The 20094-nt window shown below is 45.7% G+C and overlaps 1 protein-coding gene across 1 annotated transcript in view; it reads right to left on the reverse strand.

The window, feature by feature from the left end:
• OLFM3 (olfactomedin 3) overlaps positions 1-19825 on the reverse strand; it is a 117163-nt gene extending 97338 nt beyond the window's left edge. The window contains exon 1 of the mRNA XM_066594992.1: positions 19697-19825. Coding sequence (XP_066451089.1) covers positions 19697-19825 — 129 coding nt within the window. The remainder of the gene's footprint in view (positions 1-19696) is intronic.
• Positions 19826-20094: the final 269 nt, after the last annotated feature.

Genomic DNA, 20094 nt, shown 5'->3' on the forward strand with positions numbered 1-20094 from the left:
ATCTCTATTAGAGATGAGCGAACGTATTCGTCCAAGCTTGATATCCGTGCGGATATTAGGGTGTTCCGGATGTTCGTTATTCGTAACGAACACCATGCGGTGTTCGGGTTACTTTCACTTCCTTCCCTGAGACGTTAGCGCGCTTTTCTGGCCAATTGAAAGACAGGGAAGGCATTACAACTTCCCCCTGTGACGTTCAAGCCCTATACCACCCCCCTGCTGTGAGTGGCTGGGAAGATCAGATGTCACCCGAATATAAAAGTCGGCCCCTCCCGCGGCTCGCCTCAGATGCCTTGTGAGTTAGATGAGGGACAGTGCTGCTGGTACCGGAGCTGCTGTAGGGAGAGAAATAGCAGTTAGTGTAGGCTTCAAGAACCCCAAAGATCCTTATTAGGGCCAGTAATACCTGTGTGTTGGCTGCTGTTAGCAGTGCCTTTTTTTTTTTTCTCTCAAAATCGCCTCTGCAGAGCGTTGCACCCGGCATTAGGGACAGAAGTGTTGGATAGGCAGGGAGAGTGTTAGGAGTGAGTGTAGCCTTCAAGAACCTCAACGGTCCTTTCTAGGGCCATATTTAACCGTGTGCAGTACTGTGCTGGCTGCTGTTAGCTGTGCTGCATATTTTTTTTTTTCTCAAAATCGCCTCTGCAGAGCATTGCACCCTCCATTGATACTACAGGGAAAGAATTGTGTAGGCAGGGCCACAACACAGTTATTATTCATTGAATATACGCAGTGGGTCCTTTTGGTGTAAAAAAAGGGAAACGAAATCTATTTGTCCTGCCTCTGTCCGTCCTAAGGGCTGTGGACACGTGTGAGCTGCGTGTACAACGTTAAAAAATCAGACGCACCCAGCTACGGTTTACTGCTGGCTTCGCCATTTGCTTTCCTTAATTGGGAAAAAAATACCTGCTCTGCCAGAGTTAATAACTCTGCTACCCTCAAGTTCTGTGACACATTAGCAGGGACACAGCACAGTTATTAAACTTAGATTATTCATTGAATATACGCAGTGGGTCCTTTTGGTGTAAAAAAAGGGAAACGAAATCTATTTGTCCTGCCTCTGTCCGTCCTAAGGGCTGTGGACACGTGTGAGCTGCGTGTACAACGTTAAAAAATCTGACGCACCCAGCTACGGTTTACTGCTGGCTTCGCCATTTGCTTTCCTTAATTGGGAAAAAAATACCTGCTCTGCCAGAGTTAATAACTCTGCTACCCTCAAGTTCTGTGACACATTAGCAGGGACACAGCACAGTTATTAAACTTAGATTATTCATTGAATATACGCAGTGGGTCCTTTTGGTGTAAAAAAAGGGAAACGAAATCTATTTGTCCTGCCTCTGTCCGTCCTAAGGGCTGTGGACACGTGTGAGCTGCGTGTACAACGTTAAAAAATCAGACACACCCAGCTACGGTTTACTGCTGGCTTCGCCATTTGCTTTCCTTAATTGGGAAAAAAATACCAGCTCTGCCAGAGTTAATAACTCTGCTACCCTCAAGTTCTGTGACACATTAGCAGGGACACAGCACAGTTATTAAACTTAGATTATTCATTCAATAGAGGCAGTGGGGCCTTTCGTTTTCAAAAAAGGGAAAAAATTATATTTGGCCTGCAGTCTTGCGCCAATTTATTTCCTGCCTGTGAAATCAAATCACTGGTAATACAGCATGCTGAGGGGTAGGGGTAGGCCTAGAGGACGTGGACGCGGCCGAGGACGCGGAGGGCCAAGTCAGGGTGTGGGCACAGGCCGAGCTCCTGATCAAGGTGTGTCGCAGCCGACTGCTGCGCGATTAGGAGAGAGGCACGTTTCTGGCGTCCCCACATTCATCGCCCAATTAATGGGTCCACGCGGGAGACGGTTATTAGAAAATGAGCAGTGTGAGCAGGTCCTGTCCTGGATGGCAGAAAGTGCTTCGAGCAACCTATCGTCCACCCGCAGTTCTGCGCCGTCCACTGCTGCAAATCAGAATCCTCTGTCTGCTGCTCCTCCTTCCTCCCAGCCTCCTCACTCCACTACAATGACACCTGCTCAGGAGCGGGAACACTCCCAGGAACTGTTCTCGGGCCCCTGCTTAGATTGGGCAGGAGTGGTTCCTCTCCCACCAGAGGAGTTTATCGTCACTGATGCCCAACCATTCGAAAGTTCCCGGGGTCCGGGGGAAGAGGCTGGGGACTTCCGCCAACTGTCTCAAGAACTTTCTGTGTGTGAGGAGGACGATGACGATGAGACACAGTTGTCTTGCAGTGAGGTAGTAGTAAGGGCAGTAAGGGAGGGAGCAGCGCACAGAGGATTCAGAGGAAGAGCAGCAGGACGATGAGGTGACTGACCCCAGCTGGTGTGCAACGCCTACACAGGACAGGTCTTCAGAGGGGGAGGCACGGGCATCAGCAGGGCAGGTTGCAAGAGGCAGTGCGGTGGCCAGGGGTAGAGGCAGGGCCAGACCGAATAATCCACCAACTGTTTCCCAAAGCGCACCCTCGCGCCATGCCACCCTGCAGAGGCCGAGGTGCTCTAAGGTCTGGCAGTTTTTCACAGAGACGCCTGACGACCGACGAACAGTGGTGTGCAACCTTTGTCGCGCAAAGCTCAGCCGGGGAGTCAACACCAACAGCCTCACCACCACCAGCATGCGCAGACATATGATGGCCAAGCACCCCACAAGGTGGGACGAAGGCCGTTCACCGCCTCCGGTTTGCACCCCTGCCTCTCCCCCTGTGCCCCAACCTGCCACTGAGATGCAACCCCCCTCTCAGGACACGGGCACTACCGCCTCATGGCCTGCACCCACACCCTCACCTCCGCTGTCCTCGGCCCCATCCACCAGTGTAGTTCAGCGCACCGTCCAGCCGTCGCTTGCGCAACTGTTGGAGCGCAATCGCAAGTACGCCGCCACGCACCCGCATGCTCAAACGTTAACCGTCCGCATAGCAAAATTCATCAGCCTAGAGATGCTGCCGTATAGGGTTGTGGAAACGGAGTCCTTCAAAAGTATCATGGAGGCGGCGGCCCCGCGCTACTCAGTTCCCAGTCGCCATTACTTTTCCCGATGTGCCGTCCCAGCCCTGCACGACCACGTCTCCCGCAACATTGTACGCGACCTCACCAACGCGGTTACTGCCACGGTCCACTTAACAACGGACACGTGGACAAGCACAGGCGGGCAGGGCCACTACATCTCCCTGACGGCACATTGGGTGAATTTAGTGGAGGCTGGGACAGAGTCAGAGCCTGGGACCGCTCACGTCCTACCCACCCCCAGAATTGCGGGCCCCAGCTCGGTGGTGGTATCTGCAGAGGTGTATGCTTCCTCCACTAAAGCACCCTCCTCCTCCTCCGCAACCTCTGTCTCGCAATCAAGATGTGTTAGCAGCAGCATGTCGCCAGCAGTCGGTGTCGCGCGGTGTGGCAGCACAGCGGTGGGCAAGCGTCAGCAGGCCGTGCTGAAACTACTCAGCTTAGGAGATAAGAGGCACACGGCCCACGAACTGCTGCAAGGTCTGACACAGCAGACCGACCGCTGGCTTGCGCCGCTGAGCCTCCAACCGGGCATGGTCGTGTGTGACAACGGCCGTAACCTGGTGGCGGCTCTGCAGCTCGGCAGCCTCACGCACGTGCCATGCCTGGCCCACGTCTTTAATTTGGTGGTTCAGCGCTTTCTGAAAAGCTACCCACGCTTGTCAGACCTGCTCGTAAAGGCGCGCCGGCTCTGCGCACATTTCCGCAAGTCCCACACGGACGCTGCCACCCTGCGCACCCTGCAACATCGCTTTAAGCTGCCAGTGCACCGACTGCTGTGCGACGTGCCCACACGGTGGAACTCTACGCTCCACATGTTGGCCAGGCTCTATGAACAGCGTAGAGCTATAGTCGAATTCCAACTCCAACATGGGCGGCGCAGTGGGAGTCAGCCTCCTCAATTCTTTTCAGAAGAGTGGGCCTGGTTGGCAGACATCTGCCATGTCCTTGGTAATTTTGAGGAGTCTACTCAGGTGGTGAGCGGCGATGCTGCAATCATTAGCGTCACCATTCCTCTGCTATGCATCTTGAGAAATTCCCTGCAAAGCATAAAGGCAGCTGCTTTGCGCTCGGAAACGGGTGAGGTGGAAGACAGTATGTCGCTGGATAGTCAGAGCACCCTCCTGTCTATTTCTCAGCGCGTACAGGAGGAGGAGGAGGAGCATGAGGAGGATGAGGAGGAGGGGGAAGAGACAGCTTGGCCCGCTGCTGACGGTACACCGGCTGATTGCCTGTCATCCTTTCAGCGTGTATGGCCTGAGGAGGAGGAGGAGGAGGAGGATCCTGAAAGTGATCTTCCTAGTGAAGACAGCCATGTGTTGCGTACAGGTACCCTGGCACACATGGCTGACTTCATGTTAGGATGCCTTTCTCGTGACCCTCGCGTTGCACGCATTCTGGCCACAACGGATTACTGGGTGTACACACTGCTCGACCCACGCTATAAAGAGAACCTGCCCACTCTCATTCCCGAAGAGGAAAGGGGTTCGAGAGTGTTGCTATACCACAGGACCCTTGCGGACAAGCTGATGGTAAAATTCCCAGCCGACAGCGCTAGTGGCAGAAGGCGCAGTACCGAGGGCAAGGTAGCAGGGGAGGTGCGGAGATCGAGCAGCATGTACATCCCAGGCAGTGCAACAGTCTTTAAGGGCCTGGCCAGCTTTATGGCTCCCCAGCAAGACTGTGTCACCGCTCCCCAGTCAAGGCTGAGTCGGCGGGAGCACTGTAAAAGGATGGTGAGGGAGTACGTAGCCGATCGCACGACCGTCCTCCGTGACGCCTCTGCCACCTACAACTACTGGGTGTCGAAGCTGGACACGTGGCCTGAACTAGCGCTGTATGCCCTGGAGGTGCTTGCTTGTCCTGCGGCTAGCGTCTTGTCGGAGAGGGTGTTTAGTGCGGCTGGGGGAATCATCGCAGATAAGCGTAGCCGCTTGTCAACCGACAGTGCCGACAGGCTAACACTCATCAAGATGAACAAAGCCTGGATTTCGCCAGACTTCTCTTCTCCACCAGCGGACAGCAAGGATACGTAAGCAATACGTAGGCTGCACCCGCGGATGGAAGCTACGTTCTCTCTCACCATCCAAAACGGGGACATTTCTGCTTCATCAATCTGTGTCTAATATTCCTCCTCCTCCTCCTGCTCCTCCTCCTGAAACCTCACGTAATCACGCTGAACGGGCAATTTTTCTTAGGGCCACAAGGCTCACTCAAATAATTTTTCTGAACAATTTTTAAAAGTTTCAATGCGCTTAAAAGTGTTGGAACTTTAACTTGAACCAATTTTTCGTTACACTGGGCTGCCTCCAGGCCTAGTTACCACTTAAGCCACATTAACCAAAGCGATTAATGGGTTTCACCTGCCCTCTTGGCTGGCCATGGCCAATTTTTTGGATGTACATTAGTACTGTTGATACAGCAATTTTTGTGGGCCCTCGCCTACAGTGTAATCAAATGAATTTTTAGCCCACCTGCATTACAGCTGACGTTACCTCAGCTGTGTTGGGCAATGCAATGGGATATTTCTATGTACCGCCGGTGGCTTCCTGGCACCCACCCATGCTGTAGGTGCACACGGAGTTTTTACTACATCTGTACACTTGAAAAGAACCCCAGTCAGACTGGGGCATGCAGTGTGGGCCGAAGCCCACCTGCATTAAGCACGACATTACTACCTCAGCTGTGTTGGGCAATGCAATGGGATATTTTTGTGTACCGCCGGTGGGTTCCAGGGAGCCACCCATGCTGTAGGTGCACACGGAGTTTTTACTACATCTGTACACTTGAAAAGAACCCCAGTCTGACTGGGGCATGCAGTGTGGGCCGAAACCCACCTGCATTAAGCACGACATTACTACCTCAGCTGTGTTGGGCAATGCAATGGGATATTTTTGTGTACCGCCGGTGGGTTCCAGGGAGCCACCCATGCTGTGGGTCCACAGGGACTTCACAATAGGGAGTTGTACCTGCCTGTGTCTATGAATTAAAAACCGCGGTCTGACTGGGGCATGCAGACACCTTGACAGAATGAATAGTGTGTGGCACATAGGTTCCCCATTGCTATGCCCACGTGTGCAGCTCCTGATGGCGGTGGCACAGGATTCTATTTCTCATTGCTTCTGTACAGCATTGTGGGCTATCGCCCCGCCACTTTTAAAGAGGGTCGCTGCCTAGCCGTGCCAACCTCTGCAGTGTGTGCCTGCGGTCCCTCGTCATGGCAGACGCAATTCTAAATAGACATGAGCGTGGTGTGGCATGAGGGCAGCTGAAGGCTGCGCAGGGACACTTTGGTGTGCGCTGTGGGGGGGAGGGGGGGGGCGGTTGGGCAGCATGTAACCCAGGAGAAGTGTCAGTGGAGTGTCATGCAGGCAGTGATTGTGCTTTGTTGGAGGTAGTGTGGTGCTTAGCAAAGGTATGCCATGCTAATGAGGGCTTTTCAGAAGTAAAAGTTGTTGGGAGGGGGGGGGGGCCCACTCTTGCCGGTATTGTGGCTTAATAGTGGGACCTGTGAACTTGAGATGCAGCCCAACATGTAGCCCCTCGCCTGCCCTATCCGTTGCTGTGTCGTTCCCATCACTTTCTTGAATTGCCCAGATTTTCACACATGAAAACCTTAGCGAGCATCGGCGAAATACAAAAATGCTCCGGTCGCCCATTGACTTCAATGGGGTTCGTTATTCGAAACGAACCCTCGAACATCGCGGGAAGTTCGTTTCGAATAACGAACACCCGAGCATTTTGGTGTTCGCTCATCTCTAATCTCTATCCATACAGACGCCACATGCTCATCTCCCTCACATTCTGTATATCTTCCCATGGTGTGGGCTTTAAACAGGACCTTACATAAAGACAAACCCCTCTCCCTTTTCCAGTTTTTACAATCCTTTCTGAAATAACTGTAGCCATGTAAATTAACTTTCATTAAAAACTTATTTTTTTAATTTCCTGTGTCATTATTAATAGAGATGAGCGAACGTGTTCTTCCGAGCTTGATATTCGTGCGAATATTAGGGTGTTCGGTATGTTCGTTATCCGTAACGAACACCATGCGGTGTCCGGGTTACTTAAACTTTCTTCCCTGAGACGTTAGCGCTTTTTTTTGGCCAATATAAAGACAGGGAAGGCATTACAACTTCCCCCTGCAACGTTTAAGCCCTATACCACCCCCCTGCTGTGAGTGGCTGGGGAGATCGGGTGTCCGCCTGATATGAAAGTCTGCCCCTCCCGCGGTTCGCTATGGATGCATTCTATATGCGCTCAATGGGGCCAGCGGCAGCAGCGCTGACCCCATTGAGAACATATAGAAGACAAATCCTTCTTCTCTGGCACAGCTGTAACAGCTGTAGCAGAGAAGAACGATGTTTGCCCATTGAATTCAATGGAGCGGCAATACAGCATGTTCCACTGAATGCAATGGGCTGCCGGCGATCGCAGGATGAATGGTCGGAAAGGGGTTAAATATATAAGCCCTTCCCTGCAATTCATCCAGAAATGTGTTACACTAAAAATATATACCGGCGTATAAGGCGACGGGGCGTATAAGACGACCCCCCAACTGTCACCTTATACGCCGGTAATACAGTGGAGCAAAGAATAAAAAGCATTACTTACGTTTTTAGATGATCTGCGGCGCTCCTGCAGGCTGTCACTCCCTCCTGGTCCACGGCAGAGTATTGCTTTCTCTATGAAAGACTTTAAATCCCTGCCTCCAGAAAGACACGTGCCTTCAGCCAATCACAGCCAATGACAATGATGTCATTGAATGGCTGTGATTGGCTGTGTTTCTGGAGGCGGGGATTTCAAGGCTTGAAATCCCCGCCTCCAGAAACACAGCCAATCACAGCCATTCAATGACATCATTGTCATTGGCTGTGATTGGCTGAAGGCACGTGTCTTTCTGGAGGCAGGGATTTAAAGCCTTTCATAGAGAAAGCAATACTCTGCCGTGGACCAGGAGGGAGTGACAGCCTGCAGGAGCGCCGCAGATCATCTAAAAACGTAAGTAATGCTTTTTATTCTTTGCTCCACTGTATTGCCGGCGTATAAGGTGACAGTTGGGGGGTCGTCTTATACGCCCGGTCGCCTTATACGCCGGTATATATTTTTAGTGTAACACATTTCTGGATGAATTGCAGGAAAGGGGTTATATATTTAACCCCTTTCCGACCATTCATCCTGCGATCGCGGGCAGCCCATTGCATTCAGTGGAACATGCTGTATTGCCGCTCCATTGAATTCAATGGGCAAACATCGTTCTTCTCTGCTACAGCTGTTACAGCTGTGCCAGAGGAGGACGATCTTTATGCTGACAGTGGGGGGGGGGGGGGCACTCTTGCCGCTATTGTGGCTTAATAGTGGGACCTGTGAACTTGAAATGCAGCCCACCATGTAGCCCCTCGCCTGCCCTATCCGTCACTGTGTCATTCCCATCACTTTCTTGAATTGCCCAGATTTTCACACATGAAAACCTTAGCGAGCATCGGCGAAATACAAAAATGCTCTGGTCGCCCATTGACTTCAATGGGGTTCGTTGTTCGAAACGAACCCTCGAGCATCGCGGGAAGTTCGTTCCGAATAACGAACACCCGAACATTTTGGTGTTCGCTCATCTCTAATTATTAACCTTTTAACTTTACTAACTCCTCATTCCACAGTCATTTTAATTACTTAGTACCAGACCACTGACTACTGTATTTTGCCCTCTATCTCTGTGGTTGCCCTCCCGCAGTGCCTAGTTTGAACACTCTTCCAGCCTTCTAGCCATGTTTTTCCCCAGCATAGCTGCACTCTCACCATTGAGATGCAATCCATCCATATGGTAGATCCTGCACGCAACATGCACGCATCTAAAACAGCAGTATGCACCCTTGAACGGCTGTTCAAGGACTGCATGCATAAGTGGTACACTGGATAGCATTTTCAATCATGAAGCACATTCTAATCCATAGGGATAGTACAGATAAATTAAATCAAAGTAATTTATGCAAGTATAAAATAAAAGTAAACAGTGAATAAATATAAGTGAGTTATTTTACAAAGTTAGAGGGTTTTACAGGCAAATACTACTGATGGCCTATTTTCAGGATAAGTCATCCATAGCTGATCGGCTGGGGTCCTCCACTTGGCACCCTAGCTGATCAGCTGTCGGGGCATCTGCTGTCAGTGCCACCACACTCATGGGTGCGGAGCTGAAGCAGTTAGCTCCAACCCCTGTGTGGTGGCAGATGCTAGTAATTTCAGGGGCAGCTTTCATTAAAATCAGCAGGCACAAGTAGTTTATTATGAACCCTTTTAACTATAATGCTGGACAAAATGCCATGCAAAATAACATGCTGCACCATTTGGACTGATAAAATGATGGAAGTTTAGTAATGGAAACTGAAAGAACTCCATTGAATATAATGGGGTCCATTGGATTTCCATATTTGACAAAAGACTGGAGCATGCCTAAGGGACTAGAGATGAGCGAACGTACTCGGCCATACCCCTTTTTCGCCCGAATACCGCGATTTTCGAGTACTTCCGTACTTGGGCGAAAAAATTCGGGGGGCGCCGTGGGTGAGTGGGGGGTTGCAGCAGGGAGTGGGGGGGAGAGGGAGAGAGAGAGGGCTCCCCCCTGTTCCCCGCTGCTACCCCCCATGCCACCACACCTCCCCCCGCCCCCTGGCACCCCCCGAATCTTTTCACCTGAGTACTGAAGTACTCGAAAATCGCGGTGCTCAATCGAGTAATTACTCGAAACGAGTACGTTCGCTCATCTCTATAAGGGACCTATCAATTAGAATTGATCGATTGTTTCGGCTTCCAGGTAGCAGGTAATCAGCATGCGCGAAGCACAAAACAAACTAACAATGAAGTGAATTCAACAAAGAAATTGAATATATTAATGAAATATATCTGGATTTCCCATTCCTTATTTCTCATCATGCATACTTATTTGGTTTATTTGGTTTCTAATTGATAATGAACTATACTATATGGACAAAAGTGTTTGGGCTCTGCAGAAAATCAGCAAATATGCAAATACTGAGTTTGCCGAACGGTATGCTGGGAAGGGCATGGGTAAGATAAAAAGCTGCTCATTTTGTAATAACTATTCATTTATCCGCCACCCACGCCCATCTTCACAGCAATCTCTAATCACAGCCTGGCATGAGGAATGACGAGCTATTCCTGCCCAGACTTACAGAGAACTAGTGGAAAGTATGCCTCGACGTGTTACCACTGTAATGCAAGCAAAAGGAGGGCCGACACGTTACTAAATAGGATAATAAAGTACTTTTTCTAAAAAAAACATGCAGTGTCCAAATACTTTTGTCCATATAGTGTATTTATTTATTGCTTTTTGTAAAATTGTATACATATAAATGATCCAAAACATGATGAAATACAACGAAACTTAACCTACAATAATAATAATCTACATAAATAAATATTTAGATATTGATATTCTGTGATTTCCAGACATTTTTCAAAAAGAGTATGCCTTAATACACAAACTCTGGGACTCAGTCAAACAATTAATCAGACCCTTATAATAGTCTGTTAATGAGGGACAGCGCCAAAACACAGAACTGCTATCTGTCTCATAATCTCCACATTTCGTACACATAATTTTCTTATCAGGTCTAGAGATGAGCGGGCACCCAAATGCTGCGTTATTCGAGTCGAGCTTTTCGTAAAATTCGAGAGCTCTACTCAAATAACGAACCCCATTGACTACAATGGGAGACTCGAGCATTTGTATGTGGGACGCTGGGTCCCAAGCTTTTTTTTTTTTTTTCCCTAGGTTCGTTCGTTCTCTCTCTCTCTCGCAAGCCAGCTGAAAAATTTGCCAATGACGCGCACTGCGTCGCGACGGGGAGGGGCCAAAACAGGCATGTCACAGCGGGGAGGGGCCAAAAGCTGGGGTGGGGTCGAACACGGCTTGATGCTCGTTCGAGTAATAAGCACCATCAAGTATGCTAATGCTCGAATGAGCATCGAGCCCGGCAGAGTATGTTCACTCAACTCTAATCAGGACACATTTTGTTAAATTTTCTTGGAGTAAAATGCAGTTGATTGTTATTAAAGGAACTCTCCAGTCCTCAAGAAAAAAGATTGCCACGGCGCTTTTCTGACTACCTGATGTACACTTTACATTAGTAGGCATCGGTAGTCTAAAGGTACCTTTACATGGGATGACTGTAGGGCGCATAGGCACCTGACAGCTGTCCCAATGACTATCGCTCCTGTGCTTTCACACCGTGTGATAGTCATGCACTGAATGGGAGTGGAGATATGTTCCAGTTGCCCGCCTCTATTCACTGAAAACAGGCAGTTGTTCATAGATGAATGACTGCCTGTTTATGTGGGCCAATAGTAGCTGGGTTTTTAGGTGAGCTAAAAACTAAGTGACTCCGATAAGTAAGTGATTTCTTGCTCAGTGCTCTGTAAATGGCCATGCATACACAGACCGACTACAGCCAAAAAATAACTGTTTCCGATGATTTTTTTGTGCGATAACTGCCCGGTGTAAGACACTACATGCTGTTCTGATTAGTCAGCTCTGCTTCTGTGGGTAGCACTGGCCAATCAAAGCAGTGTGCGGTGTCTTAGATTAAGTATGCATACTAATGGACACTGTGCACCAGGTAGTCAGAGAAGCAGGGTGGACATTGTTTTTGTCCAGGATTAGATGGTTGCTTTAAAAAATTGATCACTCTATGTGAAGTGTTGGAGGAAAGAAGATTCTGAGATTTGGTAACTGAGCTCCATTTGATTTTTTTATAGAAAACCATTGTAATTTTAAATAGTCAATACTTTCAACAAACTTTGCATAAAACAATAGTACCGGTGACTGTAAGAAACTTTGTAAACCTCTGTTCACATCTACAAAGAAAGTCTCCAGCGTAGATCCGGCACAAAATAACGGAAAAACTATTGCAATACGCTATACAATTTTGTCTGAAAAAATGCTAGAAGCCATGCTGAAGACCCCAAAAAACCATTATAATTACTGGGGTCTATCATATGTCACATCTGGCACTTAATTTGACAGAACTGTACAACACATCCGAACAGTGTTGGTTGATCCCAGTCTTATCTAACTTATCAAAGAAAAATACTTCCTTCTCTGCTTATCAGGCTTCTCCCTCCCACCCCCTACTGAACTGTTCACTAAATCTGAATTCACTGCTAAATCGCTCTTGAGAGACTAGACAGCTTGTCAGCTTACTGACAAATCAGATTACGTGCTGCCAATCGAAGTTTATGAACAGGGGAGAGGAAGAGCAAAGGAGCCAAATGAGCAAGAATCATAGATACACAGAGATGCTGCTGCAGGTAATAGTGTTTTACTGTCTAATAGCTACTGAAATCACATCTACACTGCTCAGTACTTCTCTATAATGCCTTTCATGCTGTTGCTTCTCTGTTTACGAGACAGTGATAGGGGAGAATAATCTACCCTTCTCTGCACGTGCTGTGTATGTGAGATATAATAGCAGTTAATCTTAACTCACTACCTTAGGGAATGCTGAGAATTAGAGAAGATGGAAGCCGCAAAGGAGAAAACTGACACAAATGCAGAATACAATCCATATTATGACTAGAAACGGTGTTATTCATCATGTACACACAAAATTCTGAAGAATCATCTGAACCATGCCTGAGTGCACATAACACATTATTATAGTGATATGCAAGGCAGTGTCTTAAAGTGGTTGTACCAGGTTCACAAGTTATTCCCTATCCACAAGACAGGGGATAACTGGTTGATCAGTGGCAGTCTCACCGCTGAGACTTCCACTGCTCCTGAGGACAGGAATCCTATGTCTCCGGTCCTTTTCGCTGTAAGCTTACTGCATCCCCCAAAGTGAGAAGAAGACTGAATGGAACACTGGTTGCACAAGTACGCTGACACTCCATTCACATTCAATGAAACTACAGAGATAGCCCAGCTGCAAGCACTTGGGTACTGCCATCATCCCCATTGAAATAAATGGAGCACTAACTCACATGCTTGGCCAACACTCCATTCATTCTTATGTCACTGGTGGAGAAGCAACCCTGCAGTGACAGGCAGAAGGAGACATGGGATCCTCATTCTCAAGATCAGCCAGGTCTGATGAGACCCGGACCAATCAGCAATTTATTTCCTATCATGTGGTCCACCCGATCTCAGGTCAGGAAAGAGGCAAAAAATGTGTATCAACTGGTATATTTTGAACCATTTGAGTTTAACACAAACAACTAATTATTAGAGATGAGCGAACGTACTCGTCCGAGCTTGATGCTCGGGCGAATATTAGGGTGTTCGGGATGTTCGTTATTCGTAACGAACACCACACGATGTTCGGATGTTCGGGTTACTTTAACTTTCTTCCCTGAGAAATCATTTCTATATGCGCTCAATGGGGCCGGCGGCAGCAGCGCCAACCCCATTGAGAACATATAGAAGACAAATCCTTCTTCTCTGCCACAGCTGTAACAGCTGTGACAGAGAAGAACGATGTTTGCCCATTGAATTCAATGGAACTGGCAATCTGCCAATCAGAGGCAGCCCTCACTCACCCATTCATGAATTCATGAATGGGTGTGAGTGAGGGCTGGCCTCTGATTGGTCAGGCTGTGACCATTCAGAGGCATCTTATTCAGCAGGCGGGGATTTTAAATCCCCAGCTGCTGAATACTACTCACAGCTGTTCAGAGCAGTTCAGGAGAACTGCAGCCTGCCGCGCTGAACTCCGTCTGTCGGCACCAGGTGAGTATATATATATTTTTTATTTTTACACATTTCTGGATGAATTGCAGGAAAGGGCTTATATATTTAACCCCTTTCCGACAATTCATCCCGCGATCGCCGGCAGCCCATTGCATTCAGTGGAGTCGGCTGTATTGACGGCTCCATTGAATTCAATGGGCTAACATCGTTCTTCTCTGCCACAGCTGTTACAGCTGTGGCAGAGGAGAACTTGCTGTGTCGTTCCCATCATTTTCTTGAATTGCCAAGATTTTCACACATGAAAACCTTAGCGAGCATCGGCGAAATACAAAAATGTTCCGGTCGCCCATTGACTTCAATGGGGTTCGTTATTCGAAACGAACACCCGAACATCGCGGGAAGTTCGTTTCGAATAACGCGAACCCGAACATTTTGGTGTTCGCTCATCATTACTAATTATCTAACATGTTCATGGGTTGTATAGACTTTAAATGTTCCCCTGGATTTTCAACTATGTGTGCAGCTCTAGGATGAATCAGTATTGGAATTAACAGATTCACATAAAAGGGGTTTACTGCTTTTGTCAATTATTATTTGTTAGAATCTTACCCTAACCCATTAAAGACCAGGGTGTTTTGGTCCTAAATGACACTTTTTAGTGATTTTATCCATGTGGTGGTTGTACAGCCCTATTTTTTTTATTCAGCTACTAAAATTATTTTTCTGTGACATATGGGGCTGTTTTGTATCTTCCTTTCACTGACTTTTCTCCATTTTTTAGTATTATTAGAGGTAAAAAGCTAAAAAAAATAACAAATTATAGTTGTTTATTTGTAAAACTAATACATTACACTAAATAAAGTACAGTAATGGGTTCCTTTTTTGTTTTGGATGTTTTGATATATAATTTGTTTAGTTTCGGATTACAGGGCACATTTGGCAGTGGTTTTGGTTTGTATCGGTGGCGGGTCATTATCTTTCTTATATATACATATTTTTTTAATTTTATTCTGTAATTTTTTATCTTATTTTTGTAATTATTCTTTTTAACATCTATGTCCCCGATGACGTCATATCAGATTTCTGAGGGTCATTCACGTTGTCTTTTTTTTAAATTTCATACTTTTACACTGTAACTGGGGCATCCATAGGAGTCCCAGTTACAGGGGAAAACCTTCCCCTGTACTGACCGTAGTTACTAACAGAGCTGATCTAGGTCAGCTAGAACCCCACAGCTCTGCTGTCACAGGAAACATCAAGTGATCATGTGTTTGCTCTGTTGAATAGCGGATGTAACACTTCCACTTTCTCTATTTAGAAGCAGTTTTTAACTGTTTCTGCCTTCTCTGTTGCAGACTACATAAAGCTCAATGAGCACTATGTAGCCTCCAAGAGAGAAGGCAGAAGCAGTTAAAAACTGCTTCTTTGCCCTCCTTAGGGTCCTTGGCTGTCACTAACAGCCAGAACCCAACCTGCTCCAGCTTGATGGATTAAAGCCCAGGACCAAGTGCTGTTAATTTATGGTGCTTGGTCCTTAATTGGCTAATTAGCTGATCACAACATGACTCACCTGCTGGGACCACAGTGATCAGATGTGAATGGTCAATTTCCCTTCATTGCCACCAGAGAGGAAATTGTTTTACACTTTCCAATCAAATTAAAAGGTTTCTTGTGTAATGAAGGACAGGTCCTCAGAAACAAGACTGTCTCCACTCTGGTGGAGGATCCTGAACATGGACGCCCTTTTTCTTTACTTAGAATTCTCTAATGGAGTATAGGAATATAGATTTTCTAAACTAGATAATCCCTTTAATAACTGCATCTTCACCCCTTCCTCTCCATTCATAAAATAGATCATGCAAAAATGATGCTTAATGTATCCACTTTTGTAACTCATGGCTGTTTACATAATTTATGCAAAACCATTATCTGTAAAAAGTCAAGCTCAGGCTGGTGACTTAATGCTCACTTGGAGTGTGCATAGTCTCAGCTAACTAATCCGCCTCTAAGAATCCATTAGTTTGACAGCTCCAATCTCCGGTCACCAGTAATAAAATCAGAGAATTCCTAGAGTGAATTTAGAAGTATTCTACAGCAGCATCTTCTCTGCATTAAGCCAATAAACAGGGACCTGCAGACAATGTTCCCGACAAAATGCCAAATCTGTTTCTAGGTACTTTCTTCTCATTGTAGTGATGAGTTACATTAATTAGGGTTTCATAAAAATATCTATACTTTACTGCAGCAATTTCCAAGAACCTTCCTTGGAGCTCTAAATTAGAAGAACTTGTCTAAAACTTAAGTGTTTTTTCTGCACCGAACTCTATTCTATACTTTCTTTCCAAAAATGCTAAACTCATTTGGATTTGTAGAAGCAGATAGTAAGAGCTACATTAGATAAAAGCTAATACAAAAGATTTACAAAGCTAAGTGCAAGAATTTCAAGATCACACTAACTCTGGACCTGACAATACCATTAGCTTACTAATGGAAAGAAGATGACAGAAAATTTTAATGAAGTCTCCTGGTAACTAAGTAACCAAGGATTACTTCTGATACTTAAAATAAAAAATATTGATTGACAGTTTTATTAAGAGCTGAATGAGTAGTTTAACAGTTTGTTTTGTTAATTATGATAACTTTCTTAGTTAACTTTTTCAAGGGGAGTGATTTTTCAATTTTTCGTTTTCCTTGCCTTAACTTTTTATTCTTCTGTTAACATAGTAACAAAGTAGCTGTATGAATCCTTCACTTTTATGGGACGAGTCGTATTTCTAATGCCACTATTTAATATAGCATATGATGTACTAAAACTATAGAAAAAAAAAGGACTGGGCGCACAGCAAACAGCCATGGTCCCAGTGATTGTAATTAATTGTTATTGTAAAAGCACTCATCCGGTACACCAGGGGTACCAAATGAGTATATAAGACTCCTGCAAACTGCATGTCCAAAAAGGTAGAAATTAGAGATGAGTGAGAATACTCGCTAAGGCACATTACTCGAGCGAGTAGTGCCTTAGCCGAGTATCTCCCCGCTTGTCTCCAAAGATTCGGGGGCCGGCGCCGGTGACAGGTGAGTTGCGGCGGGGAGCAGGGGGAGTGGGGGGGAGAGGGAGAGAAAGATCTCCCCTCCGTTCCTCCCTGCTCTCCCCCGCCGCTCCCCGCCGGCCCCCGAATCTTTAGAGACAAGCGGGGAGATACTCGGCTAAGGCACTACTCGCTACATTTACTTGGCTAAGGGGAAAATGTAAGCTATGTGTTCAACAGCCCCCCCACTCCGAGTGTGGTTCAAAGTCAACTTTGGACCATAAAAAGGGATATTCTGATCTTGGCTGCTCACACTGTCCTGCCATTTTCCTTGTACGCTCTACAACATAGAAGTTACATGATGTTCCCAACTGTTAAAGAACCAATTAATTGGACTGTTCTATGCTATTTTCATAACTCTCATAGAAGGAAATGAGAATTCCGTAAATAGAATAACCCATAAGTTACTCTGTATCTGTAAGTTCTGCGATGCAGAAAGTTATAGCTCTCTGTGTTGCTTTCTTTATATTACTCCTATATGAATTACAGGAATAGCATAGAATAGTGCATTTGGTTGTTTCCATAGCACTTGGACACTTGAAGTAGCCTGTATGAGGCAGAGAGCAAGACGAGGTAAGATGGAGGGGGCGGCAGTTCTCGAGATAGAACCTGTATCTATCAGACATTTATGGCCTATTGTGTGGATACGCCGTAAATGTCTAAGATGGAAATATTCTTTAACTGCAGTCCTTTGGGAAGCCACATATGAAACATTTTTATATCACAGTGAACGGTGTCAAATGGCAAACTTGAGGCCTTTACTTCCATATTTCATAACAATGAATATATATCTAACCCAGCAGTATTTGTAAAATATCTATTCACATTTTCCAGGACTTAAAAAAAAATCCTAGCTCAGAATTGTGCAAAAAAAAGGGACACAGATGTACTCACCAGTTATACCAAGTCCTTGTCTGGCGCTGGAGCCCAGGTGTCTACCGCTCAAAACCTAGAAGAAGCAGACTGGTAAGTCACGTGCCGTTCAACATGTAAAATAAATGGCACCTGACAACCACCCTGCTTCTTCCAGATTCCTGTATCAGGAACTGTGGCTCCAAAAAAGCTACCGGAGCAGGTGAGTATATCCGTTTCCTTTATTTTACCCAATTCTGAGCTTGGGAATTATTTTTAAAGTCCTGGAAAACCCCTTTAAGTACACTGCAGGAACCTCTGTCCTCTTATGCGTTAGTCCGGCCATAGATTCAATGAAGAACATTATTAGAAATATGAGGAAATAGGACACTTATGTAGTGATAGAAGATGTTAGTCTTCGACTTTTCATTCTTGCCTCGAAAGGGCCAAAAAATGTACTGTATTGCCCGAAACTGACAAAAAAGGTCAGTTCACAAGTAAATAAAAATGAGACTGGATAATCCCATTGCTAAGTGGTGTTCTTCACAACAAGTTTATACATTGTGGTAAACAATAAGTCGTGCCGAATAAGAAGTTTATCTCTGTTACATCTGTCCAATCTCATATTACACTATACTGTAAATTAACTGCCTGTCATTTTAGTAATGATTTAATATAAATTTAGCAATTCCAATACTTCTCAAATCACAACGAATGCAAAAACAGCTGCGGACGTCCTTTGACACTGTAAATGTTGCTAAGCTACAAAACCCAGGATGCTCATTAGAACGGCAAAGTCATTTCCATGAGAAAACTCTGCTTTTGGAAGAACTACTGTACATTAACTAAGCTCAGCCATTAAGATTGATGTAACAAATTATTTTCTACATAAGTACAAGAATTCCATTGCCAGTCAACGACCCCTAGATTTTTTATTTTGCTAAGGAGTCTACAAGGGCGGTTAGACTTTATGAAGTATTCTTAGATTATAGCTTCCATTCTCAATGCAATTCCATCTTAATCATTTTAAGCCAAATGCTCTAAGAACCTGAAGTACAGATAAGTATTCAGTCTGAGAAGAAGAAGCCTGCAGGTAAAAAGCCGTGATGTCTTGGGAAAACTGAGACAAATAGGATTCCTGCTCGAAGACCTCGGGTGTTAGTTCACTGACATAAAGTTAAATGTCTTTTCAACTTTTTATCTGCAAGTTGCAGCTTTAGGTCAGGATGAAATAGGAGCAGAAGTCCTGTTGAAATTGAAAAATGGTGGCTTACTATGATGTTTTCAGGTCTACGGTAGGGGGTCACTTGGCCAAAACGATGCGAAACCTACTTCTAGTGTGCCTGCTTGAATGAAATAGCAATAGACTCTGAATTCCACGCTCTACTCTAGAGAGATTTGAAAATATTCTTACTGCACTCCCAACAGCTGAAATATATCCGCCGCTGAAACATCCATCGTTAAATACTTAATGAAGCTACTTTAAAATCTCACATTGAGAAATTGGAGCCGCTGCTCCATCTTTAATTTGGCAATCATATGCGTGAATTAACCCTTTCCCTGCTTACGATCATAGATCTCTGCCAGGAATGACACACTATCATTTTGCTATGTCACAACACAATAGTAAAAAAAAAAGAAAATCACTGTTTGTAAACTACACAAGGTATATATAAAGAGATGGTAAATTACCGCTTGATTGATAAGACCCCTGATATTTACTAATATAAATTCCTCTTACATTGCTGGAATAGTCTTATACCATTTTCACTACCAAACACTCTATATCAACCCTCCCTATGTTTTCACTGATTTTTTTTAAGTTGAAAAAACGTTTTTTTTGCATAGATTCAATTTTCGAAAAGTAGCATCTGAAAGCAATTTTGTTGCTAAGAACCGACACGCTCTTGCTAGGGAATTCAAAAGAGATCTAGTCAAGCAGCGATAGGGTTAATAATTACACAGTCAAGGATATTTCAGTGGGGAAGGATTTCAGGTGTGGGATAGGACAGCCATGCTATGCGTGTACTTACCAGGGAGTTGCTGGTGGGAATACGTGTTGTATTTAGCCCAGCCAGGGAGGGGAGGGTCTGGGACATCCAGTTAGAGATCATTGCCATAGTGCTGAGGAGAGCACCAAGTGTTAGAAGCGGAGAGTCCATCCTGGGGAAGCTAATGAGTTTTCATAGTGACTGATCAGTACCAGAGATGGAAAGAAGAGGGAGGAGTAACTGCAGAGAGCCACAAACAGCGTCCAACAGGAGAGTCTGCCTGGGATTCTGCACTCTCCTTGGAAGCTCAGCACACATTCCTCCTGCAGTTTGTCTTTACACCCTGGAATACTTTGCAATGTTTTCACTATGTTAAACTATGAAAAAGACAAAAATATAAGGGTTGCAAAATGTTGACTAACTTAAGACCCTCGTGACCT

Source organism: Eleutherodactylus coqui, chromosome 3, assembly GCF_035609145.1.
Source record: "Eleutherodactylus coqui strain aEleCoq1 chromosome 3, aEleCoq1.hap1, whole genome shotgun sequence".
Lineage (NCBI taxonomy): Eukaryota > Metazoa > Chordata > Amphibia > Anura > Eleutherodactylidae > Eleutherodactylus > Eleutherodactylus coqui.